Below are 13,986 nucleotides of genomic sequence, written 5' to 3'. Positions count from 1 at the left end.
TTACAAATTCGTAATGGTTTATCTGGACCACCTCATTAAATTCATTGTTCCCAGGCCACTGAAGTCTAAAACAGCTGAAGAGGTATGCGATAACATTATTGACATTTTTACGTTGTTAGGTGCTCCCTCAATATTGCCGTCTGACAATGGCAGGGAGTTCGTTAACAAGATAATGGGCAGCTTAACTGAACCATGGCCCAATTTTAAGATTGTCCACAGTAAACCTAGACACTGTCAGAGCCAAGGGATCGTAGACCGAGCAAATCAAGACACAGAAAATATACTAACTACATGTCTGCACGAGCACAATACCTTGGGGTGGAGGCATACAGTAAGATTTGTGCAGCTAATGAAGAATAGCGCTGCATATTTTGGAATTAAAAGATGTCCATATGAAGCGAGGTTTGGCTGCCCTCCTAAACATGATTTGTCTTCAACAAATTTACCTCCTGAAGCATCGATGAAAGGTCACTCTGAGGATGACCTCGAAAATATAATTAATCCAGTGAGTGTTAGCAGTAAGACAGGGACTGAAACGTTACAGGATAATGATCTCAGTAAATCTACATTGCAAGAGGATAACGTACCAACAGGAACAGAGGTTGAGAACAGAGAGAAAGAAAGTATTCCTGACTGATTTAGACGAGTCAACTCGTGGTATTAAAAACACAAAACTGAAGTGTACAAGTGCTTAGAAGAACAAGCGCAAAGAATGCGGCAGTGTTCAGTGGAAAAGGGCTGTACTGTGAGAGTTCCAGTTTCCGAATTCGGTAGAGGAGGAGGAGATGCTAGGTCTGTCTTGGGAGTCGCCCTCGAGACAACGGCCGATGGTTTATACCCAATCGGGGCGAGAGATGGTGTGCTGAGTCAGCTATACACACGGTAATAAATTGTTTGTTTTTAAATAATTATGGAAGGGACGATACGAAATGCCATTGCGGCTACAACTACAACATTTGTTTCAGATCCCAGTTCAGTACTTGCCCTCCGAGAATAATCTCAGAGGAGGAAGTTCCAGCAGAGCAGACTATTGCCCTGAGGACAGTTGCGACGTCTAAGTCGACGGAAAGCGGCCAGGGATTCTTCAAATGCAACTTCTAGCAAAAATGTCCGGCTCTGACATGCTTTTGCAAAACAAAAATGTGTTGTGGAACTCAAAGTGCCAAGGTGCACGTCCTTGCTGCAATAAATTTTACGTAATATGACCATATTTTCAAACTACACGTGATAAATGCAACTTTCGAAGTACGACTGTTTTGTTATTAAAATGAGATTTTCACTCTGCAGCGGAGTGTGCGCTGATATGAAACTTCCTGGAAGATTAAAACTGTTTGCCGGACCGAGACGCGAACTCAGGACCATTCCCTTTCGCGGGCAGGTGCTCTACCATCGGTTTTTTTTTTTGTGAAAGCCAGTTATCGTAGCCACTTTTTACCACTTTTTTTTCAGTGGCAGGCAAGCGTCGGCAAAGAGGGCAGGGGTGAATAATTCTAAGATCTGGTGGCCTCAATGTCACCCCGTACCTGCCACCTATTAGCGTTATATGTAATTTGTGTTTGCTTTTTATTTTAAATTATTGGTTTCGTATCTTGGGAACAATTAAAACTAAAATGCGTTTTGAGGATAATCACAAAATGAATAAATTGGTTCCCTTAATAAATGTGAAAAATAAATTTCAATACCTTCTTCATTTTTTGCTGCGTTTATATGTATTTAAAATTAAAAGATAAACTGAATCATGTAGCGTCTTTGCTTCTTCCTTTTTGTAACATAAATCAGAGGCGTTTGTTTGCTATTACTTGTTAGCCAATGCCCAGCCGTTCAAAGAGAATTTTGAGCATGTTGCCATATGTTCTATATATGGCCAGAATACTTAACTAATCCGTCATACACATTTTTCATGTACATGTGAAAATCAGTTATGTTGTCGGTCCTAAGTCATTAGTGATTAACCAATGAATGGAGCTGTTTTTTGTTGCAGGAAAATGCTGTATCTGTGGCCTGAAAAGTATCAGAGGCTGAAAATTTTCTGTGGATGATCTTGCCAGAAAAGCCAATTGTTTTCTTAACCATTTCCAGTTCTGCATATGTCCAGCACACGTAAATCTGTGTACTGTCGTGTCAAGGAGATTACATCTGAGACAAAGATTTGTTTGGCTAATCCCTATTGAGTATAATCGTTCGTTGGTGCAAGTTATATTGTTGACTGATTTGTACCATGCTATTTTGACATCGGACGATAGACCGCACAGGTTGATATTCTTCCATATAGTTATCCAGTAAATTGCAGATGTTTTCCCTCTTTTTATTCTTCTCCTCGTTTTTATTTCTGAGGCACAGAATGGCTTGGCCCGTTAACTGCCGCGAATTAGTGATTTCGCTTCTGATCTAATTCAGGTCGATAGTATGTTCGCACATGACGGTGCCGGCGATTGGTTTTTTTCACGTTGACTGATACATGGAGACTTGCAGGCCTAAGAATTTCAAATAAGTTGTAATGCTTGTAGCATTTTCGTTGAGAATACTAGCGGCCCTTTTGAGGAAAAGAGCAGAGGACTGGTTCTTTATGTCAGTTAAACCCAACCCTCCATTTCTGGAATCTAGGTAGCTGTTCTCCCGTCCACTTTGAACACTTCACCTCGCCATAGGTAGTTAGTGACGGTTGACCTTATCTTTCCAGCTATCATGTTGGGGAGTGGGAACAGTTGCGCCGTATAAGAAGCCTTTGATAGAAGGCAGTTAAAGAAATTAATTCTCTGATGTTGATTTAAAGCTAGGAGCAGGTTTTCTCTGGTGGATCCTTGAATATCTCCGGATGTGGTTCTCCAATTAATAGCCGCCATTTTTATTGGACACGTAGTCAGGGTTGTCCCAAGTGATTTACACTGAGTGACCGGTGTTGCCCAGGTGACGTTAATGCGTTTGAAGCCCCGTAAGTTTAGAAGTCTGCTCTTATTGTCATTGGTTTTAGCTCCCGAAACGCTGCAGTACTTTTTAATAAGCAGTTCTACTTTGGAAATGTCATCAGTGTTCCGTAATACAACATCTACATCATCAGTGTAGGCGTTGGTGACTGTTTTGTGTCCTGCTAGCGTGATCCCGGTTAGATTGGCGTGAAGACTGCGGAGAAACGGCTCCAAGGAAAGAACGAATAGAAACATGGGTAGCGGACTTCCCTGAGGAACGCCACGTCGTGTCTGGACCCACTCAGTCCTCTGGCAGTTGACATAGATACTTGCGCTGATTCCCAAAGCAACGTTCGTAACCACACTGAAGGCTCGTTCTTCAAGGCCTATTTTCCTCATAGTATCCTCATAGGCTCTGCTGCTGATGTCACTTACACGTGTTTACAATGTCCTCACCCGCGCCCGCATTACACTGCTCTTTTGTTTACGGTTGGATTGTGATGTATCATCGTCTGAGCAGTCTTCAGTTGTGTCCTAAGGACTTTTTTTTTTTTTTTTGTTTGCAGATCACATTCGTGGGTAGTAGAACTGCGATCGGTTATTGCATGCAAGGGAGGAAAATCATTGACATTTACGGCAGTTACATCAGAAGTACTAGCTCCATCATTACAGGTCGAGGCTGATTATTGAACAGAACTGGAATCAGTAGTCCACTTTCACTAAACGGGCCAGTGAAGGTGCGCTATCACCAGTGATGGTATAGTTTACCTGAAACTTCCACTTCCACTATAACAGATTTATTTAAAAAAAAGTTCCCTTGGCTATTACTCTGAAATTTACAATGTTTTCATTATAATTACAATCAGTTATATACAAACAGAAATCAATACACAATTACATCGATTACGTATTAAATATAGTTTGTATAATAAAGCTTACAGATTCAGAATCAGAAGTACAGTACAAGTTATCAACGGATACTAAACGGCAAAAAATTTTGGAAGGTGTAGAAGGTATTTTAGCTGCATTTTTGGTGTTAAAACGTGACTTAACAATAGATGCTCGTTTCAAAGTTCAGCAAGGCAGATCTTGAGGGATGCGCTGTGAATAAACAGTTGATAACTCTGTAAGGACAAAAAATGCAATCTTTCAATAGTTGCAACAATGCTACATCACCACGCAGCATGCATGTAATAACAGAAGAACGGCATTATGTCAACTGAGAATTTACAATTTTTTATGCTGTTGCTTCCATATTTTCCGGTGACTAACGGTGGGATGCATTTTCCAGTGTGGATAGGAAAATCTATTTAGACTTATATCCCACCTTCTGCAAATGTCGGTTCTAGGCGCTACAGTCTGGAACCGCGCGACCTCTACGGCACAGGTTCGAATCCTGCCTCGGGCATGGATGTGTGTGATGTCCTTAGGTTAGTTAGATTTAAGTAGTTCTAAGTTCTAGGGGACTGCTGACCACAGCAATTAAGTCCCATAGTGCTCAGAGCCATTTGAACAATTTTTTTCTGCTAATGTTATCATATAATAATAAAATCTGAGTGCAAAGTAGTATATACGTTGTAGCTGAGTCATGGGTGTAGTATCGCGAATACTTCAACACAAGAAATGAATTGTGACCTGATATGTTGAAGTTAAAAAGGAACAGAGTTGAGTATACCCATGTGCTTGAGGTGTACTTATGATAATCTGCTCCGTGGACTGCTTGTTTCTCGAGTTGCTTCAAGTTTCTTTTTTTTCCATTGCTGGACATCAGCGACTATTTACTCTTATAAAAGATTTTTTGGCCTTATTCTTGCTTCTATGCCTTGCGTGTACCTATCATGTTTATCTGTTTTGTTTCTCAGATATCAAAATGTACATGTCACTTCCAGATTCTATTACCCAGCTGTTAACATTTCCTTCAACATGTCCACTTACTACGATTTCTTATTATTTATGTGCGTATCTTAACCTACAGATGACATATATGCCATTAAATTGAGAATAAACCCAATTCCGGTTCACAGTTATCACGGCCGCATCATCAGTGAATCGTATTGCGCTAATTTTGAATTGTTGATAGCACAAACAATTCTTTTATTCCTTCATTCCCTTTTCAGTGAACAGGTTGCCTTACATCTTTCATGGTTTTCATTTCTTATACAAATCTGTCACTGAAGACTACTATAATTCGCTTTGAAGAAAGAGAGTGGGTTTACATTTCTTTCTGTTATCAGTACAGCATCGCCCAAAAAAGGAAAAACGTTTTATTTCATCCCACATTATAAAACGCCTTCCTATATTTATAGCGCCACAATAAGCTCCAAAATACCTCCTAATCTGCATTTTGAATGCAAATACAAAACATAATGGTTTCAAGGTTTATACAAGCTTGGCGGCGCTGCAGTAACGAATTTTCAGAAAAATGGAGGGAGTTTCGTGACTCATTGTCTTGGACTCTGATGTATCTATGATATCATCATCCAACAAAAGAATTACAATCAAATCTCATCTATGTTCAAGATTTTGAGACCTTTTATCTTGCTCGTTATACAGTTGCAAGTCATTTACTTCTGCATAGCGTTCAATGCGCGAATGTGGCACTACGGTACCTTATCAGTGAATCCACATTATTAATGAAGTATTATGCAAACGCGAATTGTTTTTTCGTACAGCGTTCATTTCGCAAAGAATAACTTTATTTTACATTAAGGCTCTGTATGTCCATCTTTATGTAGATAGTTGCAGGACCTCAGCTATGCAGTACATAATGTCAAATCAAAACACCCTTCAGCCATCTAAATTTCCAATTCTAAGCCAAGAAGTTATGATATAAGGGATCTCTGTGTCACTGATACCATTCAATGAATGCTGGCCCCTATTTTGTCTGGACCAGAGCTGGGAATCTTCCTACACGCCGGTGAGGGATCCTGAAGATCGCGTAATATTACGCCGAAACTGGCTGTTCAATAAAATACGAGGGCCGTTCAGAAAGTAACCTCCGGTTGATTTTAAAAAATACACCAAGTTAAATAAAAATATTTTAATATATACATCTTACAACTACATCTTTGCACTATTTTTCTACATAGTCTCCATAGCGATTGAGGCACTTATCGTATCTCTTCACAAGCTTTGAAATTCCTTCTGCATAAAAATCACCCGCTTGTGCCTGGAGCCAGCCTGTGACCGCATCTTTGAGCTCTTCGTCGTCATCAAACCGCTGTGACCCGAGCCATTTCTTCAAATGCATGAAGAGGTGATAATCACTTGGCGCCAGGTCTGGGCTGTAAGGTGGATGGTTGATAACGTCCCACTTGAAGGACTCAAGAACGGCCGTTGTTCTGCGAGCAGAGTGAGGACGGGCGTTATCGTGCAAAAAAAACGATACCGGAAGTCAGCATACCACGGCGTTTGTTCTGTATAGCCCGTCGTAACTTTTTTATTGTTTCACAGTACACGTCTTGATTAATGGTCGTACCACGTTCCATGAATTCAACCAACAACATCCCTTTGGCATCCCAAAACACCGTTGCCATCAGTTTTCTGGCAGAAAAATCTTGCGAGGCTTTTCTTGGTTTGGTAGGCGAATTTGAATGTGCCCACATCTTTGATTGTTCTTTTGTCTCAGGGTTCACGTACTTAATCCAGGTTTCGTCACTGGTCACGATTCTGTTTAACAATTGTTCTCCTTCGTCCTCATAACGTGACAGAAAGTCTAATGCAGAGGCCATTCTTTGAGTTTTGTGGTGGTCGGTAAGAATTTTGGGCACCCATCGTGCACAGAACTTACGGTAACCCAATCTTGCTGTCACTATCTCGTACAAGAGTGTCTTAGAAATCTGTGGAAAACCAGTAGACAACTCCGACATTGAGAAACGTCGATTTTCACGAACTTTTGCATCAACTGTCTGAACGAGTTCGTCAGTCACCAATGATGGTCTACCACTCCTCTCTTCATCATGAACGTTTTCTCGTCCACTTTTAAATAAACGTACCCATTCACGGACAACTCCTTCACTCATAACTCTTGGTCCGTACACGGCACAAAGCTCACGATGAACAGCTGCTGCAGAATATCCTTAGGCTGTAAAAAACCTTATGACAGCACGCACTTCACATTTGGCGGGGTTTTCTATTGCAGCACACATTTCAAACTGCCACAAAAACTAAACTAGCGCAGGTACGACGTTCACTCGACCACGGCTTGATGCCGAATGACCTGTTGAGTGCGTGAACGCACAGATGGCGTCGCTACTCCCCCCACAACCCGCACTGTGACCAATCGGAGGTTACTTTCTGAATCGCCCTCGTAATTGGAAATTTAGACGGCTGAAAGGTGTTTTTATTCGACACTGTGATTTAATTAAGCCCGATCGGCCACAAAGATTCATTTTGAAGAGACCGCCAATATTTATGGCAGTCTGATGCGGTCATCTTGTGCCAGCTTGATTAGATATTCGTTATTGGCTGTGAAGCTGTTGTCCCTGTAAGCTTACGTTGACCATTATTAGTCTGCGTAATAAGTAAATGCATTTGACAATATAGTCGGCCATGCCTACAGAAGAGTACATTACTGTGGTTAATATTCTCAGTTTATAATGCATGATACCAAATGGACAGATAATAGTACTTTATATTCTTGATAACCTACTGTTCTTTGCCAAAAGCTGAAGACCTAACTATTCCAACATAGTTTTGCTTTCCGTAACCACCAGCATTAACGCCTATGAACTTGCAATTATTATCAAACAATTCTTGCAACATAGAAGAACAACAATGTTTGTACATATATTCAGAATGAGAAACGCAAATACATCAAATGTCTCTCTACAAACCTATGCAATTAGCGAAATTTCAAACATTTTAGCAGCTAGTGACCATATTCCAGAAGTAATCGACTTCTGTAGTTCTCATATAACGCATCTGAAAATTGTCTAACGCAACATTACTTACTACTTTTACTGTTTTGCAACAGTTTCAACACCAATACGAAAAAAATAAAGTTTATAAGCCCCACTTCTAAGTGACTGACAAGTCTACTCGTACCTCAAACAAAATCGGAATTAGCAAAGCATGTGAATTTTTTATGCACTGTATCATGCATTGGTAGTTACGCAATGTGGCTTCCAAGACTAAAGGACTTTTAGTCCCGCATAATGTTATCTCTCAGCAACAGCAGCACAAAATACGTGGGAATGTTAATGTATAAATTTAGGACTAACTTGGATTCCACGACAAAGAGAAAACTCGATTCCCAACTTACTGACTTCAGCAGTGTATGTCTGCTTTATTCAGAGGATTCTGTGTTTTAAGGGGGTAGTTCACTTCTAAAAATCTGATGGCAATATCGTCGAATGGAGTGACAGTGAATGTACGTTTGACGAGTTACTCAACAAAGAACTGCATGGAAGTGGTAACTGTAACTTGAAAAAATGTCACTGACAGAACATACTGGCAGTGTAGATTCTTCATCACGACCATCATCTTCTACCAGAAGACAGCCCGTCGCCGCACACTCATTGAACAAAGCTATCGGCCAAGCAGTACAGCACATGGAACATCAGGAAAAACTATGTTCTTCAAAACTTAAAGAGAGAAGATAGAAAGAGACGAAGAAGTCGACAGTTTTTTTTTTTTTGTGGTCTTCTGATACACTTCCGAACACTTTCACCTGGTGATAAAATGGAATACCGCATGCGAATTAAGTTGAGGAAACAATTTTTGAAATAATGTAACGGAAGGTTTCCGTTTTCATTTGCATATAGCCAGCAGATTCTACAGGCTACCGCGTTAAATTAGTATAAAAATGGTAAAACTCTCCAAAAGTATATCTTTGAGTATTGGTGCAGTGAGCAGCACATTGGCTTTGCTTGGGCACACTTTCTGGTAAATCATAAACAGTAAAGCTGAAAGAAAACATCGCTCACTGTTCTCTCCACTGATATTCAGGTCCACGCTGTTATAAAAGCTGTGACACGAACACGTTATACAGGCCACGAGCCACACAGTGCTTCTACGCTGTTGTCGTTGATCTTATCTCCAGCATAAAAATATTCGTAGAATTCCCTGAAGCTTGAACAATTGGGTCCGCAGCTCGTGGCCGTGCGGTAGCGTTCTCGCTTCCCACGCCCGGGTTCGATTCCAGGCGGGGTCAGGGATTTTCTCTGCCTCGTGATGACTGGGTGTTGTGTGCTGTCCTTAGGTTAGTTCGGTTTAAGTAGTTCTAAGTTCTAGGGGACTGATGACCATAGATGTTAAGTCCCATAGTGCTCAGAGCCATTTGAACCATTTTTTTTTTTTGAACAATTGGCCTGCAATACTTGTGTGCACTGAAACTGTACATGTTAATACTGCAAGACTTGCCTGCCTTAAAACGTTTTTATGTAAATTTACAGAATATCCCTAAAACGTGATAACACAGTATACGACAGACTTAAAATTTCACTGTCAGCGGCAGTGTATATAATTCTTACTGAAGATTATATGAGAACAGATAACGATTTGACGAGGACACTATACAACAAGGATGAATCTAATCAACAACTGACTTTTATTTAGTTTCGTTTGTTGTGCAAATGAAACTGGCGATGTATATATAATATCTTACGCCCTCACCTTTAATACAAAAAAAGTACCATTTCTAACGAATTTATGTACGTCATTACACCTTATTAAAGCTAATTCGCCGGTGCATCTTACATTAACAGCAATAAATCCAGCCTTGCTTACTGTAACAACAGATATATTTCTTTTCAGACGAGATAGTTCCTACTGACGTATCATACAATCGTATCAGTTTTCTTTGATACCAAATACACATAGTGAATGATTACGCATGAAAAGGAAGACGACGAGTCAAAGTATCTAAACAGTTGCGTATAACAGGGACAAGAAGCTAAAGCAACACTGGAGGTGTAGTATTTACGGTTGTACGTTTCAGTGAAGATCATGCCACACAATATCTGCTTGTAAATTACGATTCCTCCATATATTTTAAAGACGTTTATACATATACTAAATTGTTCACTTACCATATGAGTGTGCAACAGTGAGCAGAATCAAGAAAGTGAGCAGTTTCCATTTCTGAAGAAATGCCGTGCACGTCATTGCGAGTGTCTCGACGAGGTCAGTAATAAAAACGTTCGACACTGGCTGTTACGCTGTTATCAAGTGAACGAAGAACCAGCGTCTCAGACTACTGTGATAAGGCTGCTACCTCGTGTAATCGCTCATCGAGCTGTCACAGGTGATTCCATAGGGCTGCCACTCCTTCTCCAGAGAGGTTCATTAAAAGCATCAGCCGAATCAAATCAACAAAATAATCGATAACGTTCTCTAGTTCGAACAGTCGACCAGAAACAGTTGACAGACACACGTTGAAAACTAGCACTCAGAACGTATCGTTTCCCAACAGACTTCAATTATGTACGCCAAACAGAACATTGTTGCGGATAATTAAAAATTTCACGCGATTTAAACATGATGAAGAAACAGATGTCTGTATTTTTATACGGACAACTGACGACTAACATTTTATAGAGTCGAGAATTATGTTTCGTGGAAATGAAATGGAAATTGACAGTCCGCAACGTTGAAATCCGATTAGTAGATTACGACAGTTGCTTAGCCAAACATGGAATGGCACATGAGTGACTGGATGTTTTACCGATCAAGCCACAGCAAACCTAACAAAAATATTCTACGAGTGATGCGGTCCTATCACGGGAGTAGTTGTGATACGTACGAACAAATATACTAATGGATCTTACGATACTCCTTCCGACATAGTTAAACCGTACTTGATATAATGCGTTTCTCCCGTTCTTTATATGTTTTCCTCGGGAGTCTACTAGTACGGTCCACTTTCTACGCCTGACGCGCCTAGAAGATTTACAGGAATGCTGCGCGAGCCACTGCACTAGTTACGTTGCGTCGAACGGACACCTGTCTGTCTTCGCTGTAGCAGCAGAGATGGCCTTTGGTCACGCGCGCGACGGCAGTCATGTGTCGCGATAAACTGAGCGCCTGCCCGCGCGTTCGCCGACTGGCCACCACATGTTGCGGCGAGGGACGGCTCGTGTTGCAATTGTTAAGGCAGCGCAGCGCAGGCAGCCGAGGATCGCAGAAAACGCCGCCGGCTGGCGTGACGCCACAGGCCGGCCTCTGACGTGCTGCTCTGACGAAACCCGTTTCGCGGCCGGTCGACAAGGTTAAGCTCGCGCTGCCAAAGGATGCGCCGACCGCTACACACGTGGGCCGCGTTTCACTGGCTTTGCGCCATTCATCACAGACGGCTTTGTCGTGTTACGTCATTGATGTGATAATTTAATAAAACCTGTTATCCAAAACCAAATCCTGAAGAGAAAACGTCGAAACTTAAGTAGAGGTAGACAGCGGGTGACTTCAGTGTACCGTCGACCAGGGTTACTTTGGTCCTTGCGGGGTTACTTTAGTCCAACACCAAAAAAAAGTTTTAAATTTTTGTTCTGAACAAACTAAATAAGATATATTGGTATTTTTGGGTTTAAAATATGTTTTGTACCCTACTTGAGCCTATTTTAATACTTCTGGGTAATTTAAAGTCTGTACCATAGGCAACACTGGAGGTTTTGTAAATCTTTGTTTTGATGTGTGATTTGTTTACCTCCAAACTTTTCGTCGTGTACGAATTCAATTGTTGTTGTTGTTGTGGTCTTCAGTCCAGAGACTGATTTGATGCAGCTCTCCATGCTACTCTATCCTGTGCAAGCTTCTTCATCTCCCAGTACCGACTGCAACCTACATCCTTCTGAATCTGTTTAGTGTATTCATCTCTTGGTCTCCCTCTACGATTTATACCCACCGCGCTGCCCTCCAATACTAAATTGGTGATCCCTTGATGCCTCAGAATATGTCTTACCAACCGATCCCTTCTTCTAGTCATTTGCGCCACAAATTTCTCTTCTCTCTAATTCTGTTCAATACCTCCCCATTAGTTATGTGATCTACCCATCTAACCTTCAGCATTCTTCTGTAGCACCACATTTCGAAAACTTCTGTTCTCTTTTTGTCTAAACTATTTATCGTCCACGTTTCACTTCCATATATGGCTACACTTCACACAGATACTTCCAGAAATGAATTCCTGACACTTAAATCTATACTCGATGTTAACAAATTTTTCTTCTTCAGAAACTCTTTTCTTGCCATTGCCAGTCTACATTTTATATCCTCTCTACTTCGATCATCATCAATTATTTTGCTCCCCAAATACCAAAACTCCTTTACTACTTTAAGTGCCTCATTTCCTAATCTAATTCGCTACGTTCCATTATCCTCGTTTTGCTTTTGTTAATGTCCATCTTATATCCTCCTTTCAAGACACTCCATTCCGTTCAGCTGCTCTTCCAGGTCCTTTGCTGTCTCTGACAGAATTAAAATGTACGAATTCAGTAACAAGATAAAAATAAGGTAAATGTCAAAATATCATCTTTCGGTGCGGTAATTGGTTTTCCTTAATCTTTTTCTAATCAGTACATGTTTAACTTTTTGCAAACTTCACCTAAAAACTAGTTTTTCGGGGCTACTTTGTACCAGGCCCAATTTGGACTAAAGCAGCCCCATCGGTCAGATGATTCTAGTTCTTACAGTCTTCATGATGATAGTGCTTCTGATGATGACTCACACTTTTCTTTAAATGAATGTGAATCTGAAGATTTCGATGAAGAGGCTGATACCGTCAAGCCTATCAAGGAAACACTACCGGCACCGGACCTAGAATCATTAAAACGTAACTTGAAATAACGCGACTTTGTTATTACCAGGTATGGAAGAAACCACTAATCAGGTTTGATAACAAAACTGCCTAATGGGGGAGAGCTAGGCCCTACAGCAGACTGTATGAGGAAGAGCAAAAAGTCCTGGAAGTGGCCTGACAAGAGGATATTCTTGTTTATGAGTGGACTGACGTGAAGAGAAAAATCAAACCTCCAAAGCGCAAGAAACAAGGGCACTTTAATGTTGCTGAGATGGCTGATTTTGAGGTGGTACAAGACATTAGCATTAAAAAAGTCTGTAGAACAAAAAGAAACGTTTTTCAAGTTTTTCAAATCAAATCTAAAATTTTGTTTTCTTTAATGTATTTATATAGGTAAATAATTTTTTTGCTATTTTGCATTGTCACTTAATAACCTAATTGTCGTGTAAGGGACTACAATAGTCTAATATGTCATTTGTATTCAATTTGTATTTAAATATGTGAGCAGTCCAAAGTAGCCTCAAACAAAGATTACTTTGGTCCAACATTTAAAAAAATAGTGAAAAAATAAAAAAAAGATAATATGTTTAAAAAGAGTTGATACAGTTTACTTCTTTCTTTCTTTCGCTTACGCCATAGTCCCGCAGCGATCGCAAGGTCGGCGTAGTTACAACGTATTTGGCAATGTTAGTGTTAAGGATGCCCAGATGCTCTTCCTGCTGCCACCCCGTATCCCCCAGGATGGAATCAGTGTACCCCAACTGTCTGCATCTAGTGAAAATCGTCAAGTGGTGCAGACGTGCTTCAAATGTCAGCGACGCGTGTAACTGAGGCGGAACGTGGGGAGCATCCCAGTAATCAGCTAGCGGGATGTGGAAAACCGCCTAAAAACCACATTCAGGCTGCCTGGCACACCGGCCCTCGTCGTTAATCCGCCGGGCGGATTCGATCCGTGGCCGGCGCGCCTACCCGAATGCAAGAAGCAGCGCGTTAGCGCGCTCAGATACCCTGGCAGGTCATACAGTTTACTTCTTTATATTTTGATACTCGGTTGAAACTCAATTTTGACGTTTAAAAATATTTTTCACTAATTAATATGCAAGTTAAAACATGAAAAACTGGCCCAAAGTAACCCTGGTACTGAAAACAACATCTCTACATATTCTCAGCACAGTAACGACGTGTTGTAGAGCGTTTGTTTTCACGGAAATGCACCAAACCGATGTGGCATTGCGATCTACAGATAAGACTGATAGCAAATTACAAAAATCATGCGAACAGATTTATCCATATCCAATCACCGAAATGTGAAACCACGGACTGATACCTTTGCCACGCAGATAT

The 13,986-nt window shown here is 40.8% G+C and overlaps 1 protein-coding gene across 1 annotated transcript in view; it reads right to left on the bottom strand.

The window, feature by feature from the left end:
• The window catches only part of LOC124798158, an 83,264-nt gene extending 72,288 nt beyond the window's left edge, over positions 1 to 10,976 (bottom strand). Inside the window, exon 1 of the mRNA XM_047261439.1 lies at positions 9,938 to 10,976. Coding sequence (XP_047117395.1) covers positions 9,938 to 10,013 — 76 coding nt within the window. The 5' untranslated portion in view covers positions 10,014 to 10,976. The remainder of the gene's footprint in view (positions 1 to 9,937) is intronic.
• Positions 10,977 to 13,986: the final 3,010 nt, after the last annotated feature.

Source organism: Schistocerca piceifrons, chromosome 5 (genome assembly GCF_021461385.2).
Source record: "Schistocerca piceifrons isolate TAMUIC-IGC-003096 chromosome 5, iqSchPice1.1, whole genome shotgun sequence".
NCBI lineage: Eukaryota > Metazoa > Arthropoda > Insecta > Orthoptera > Acrididae > Schistocerca > Schistocerca piceifrons.
Note: the sequence above shows the minus strand (reverse complement) of the source record. Positions and strands in the feature narration are given on the sequence as shown.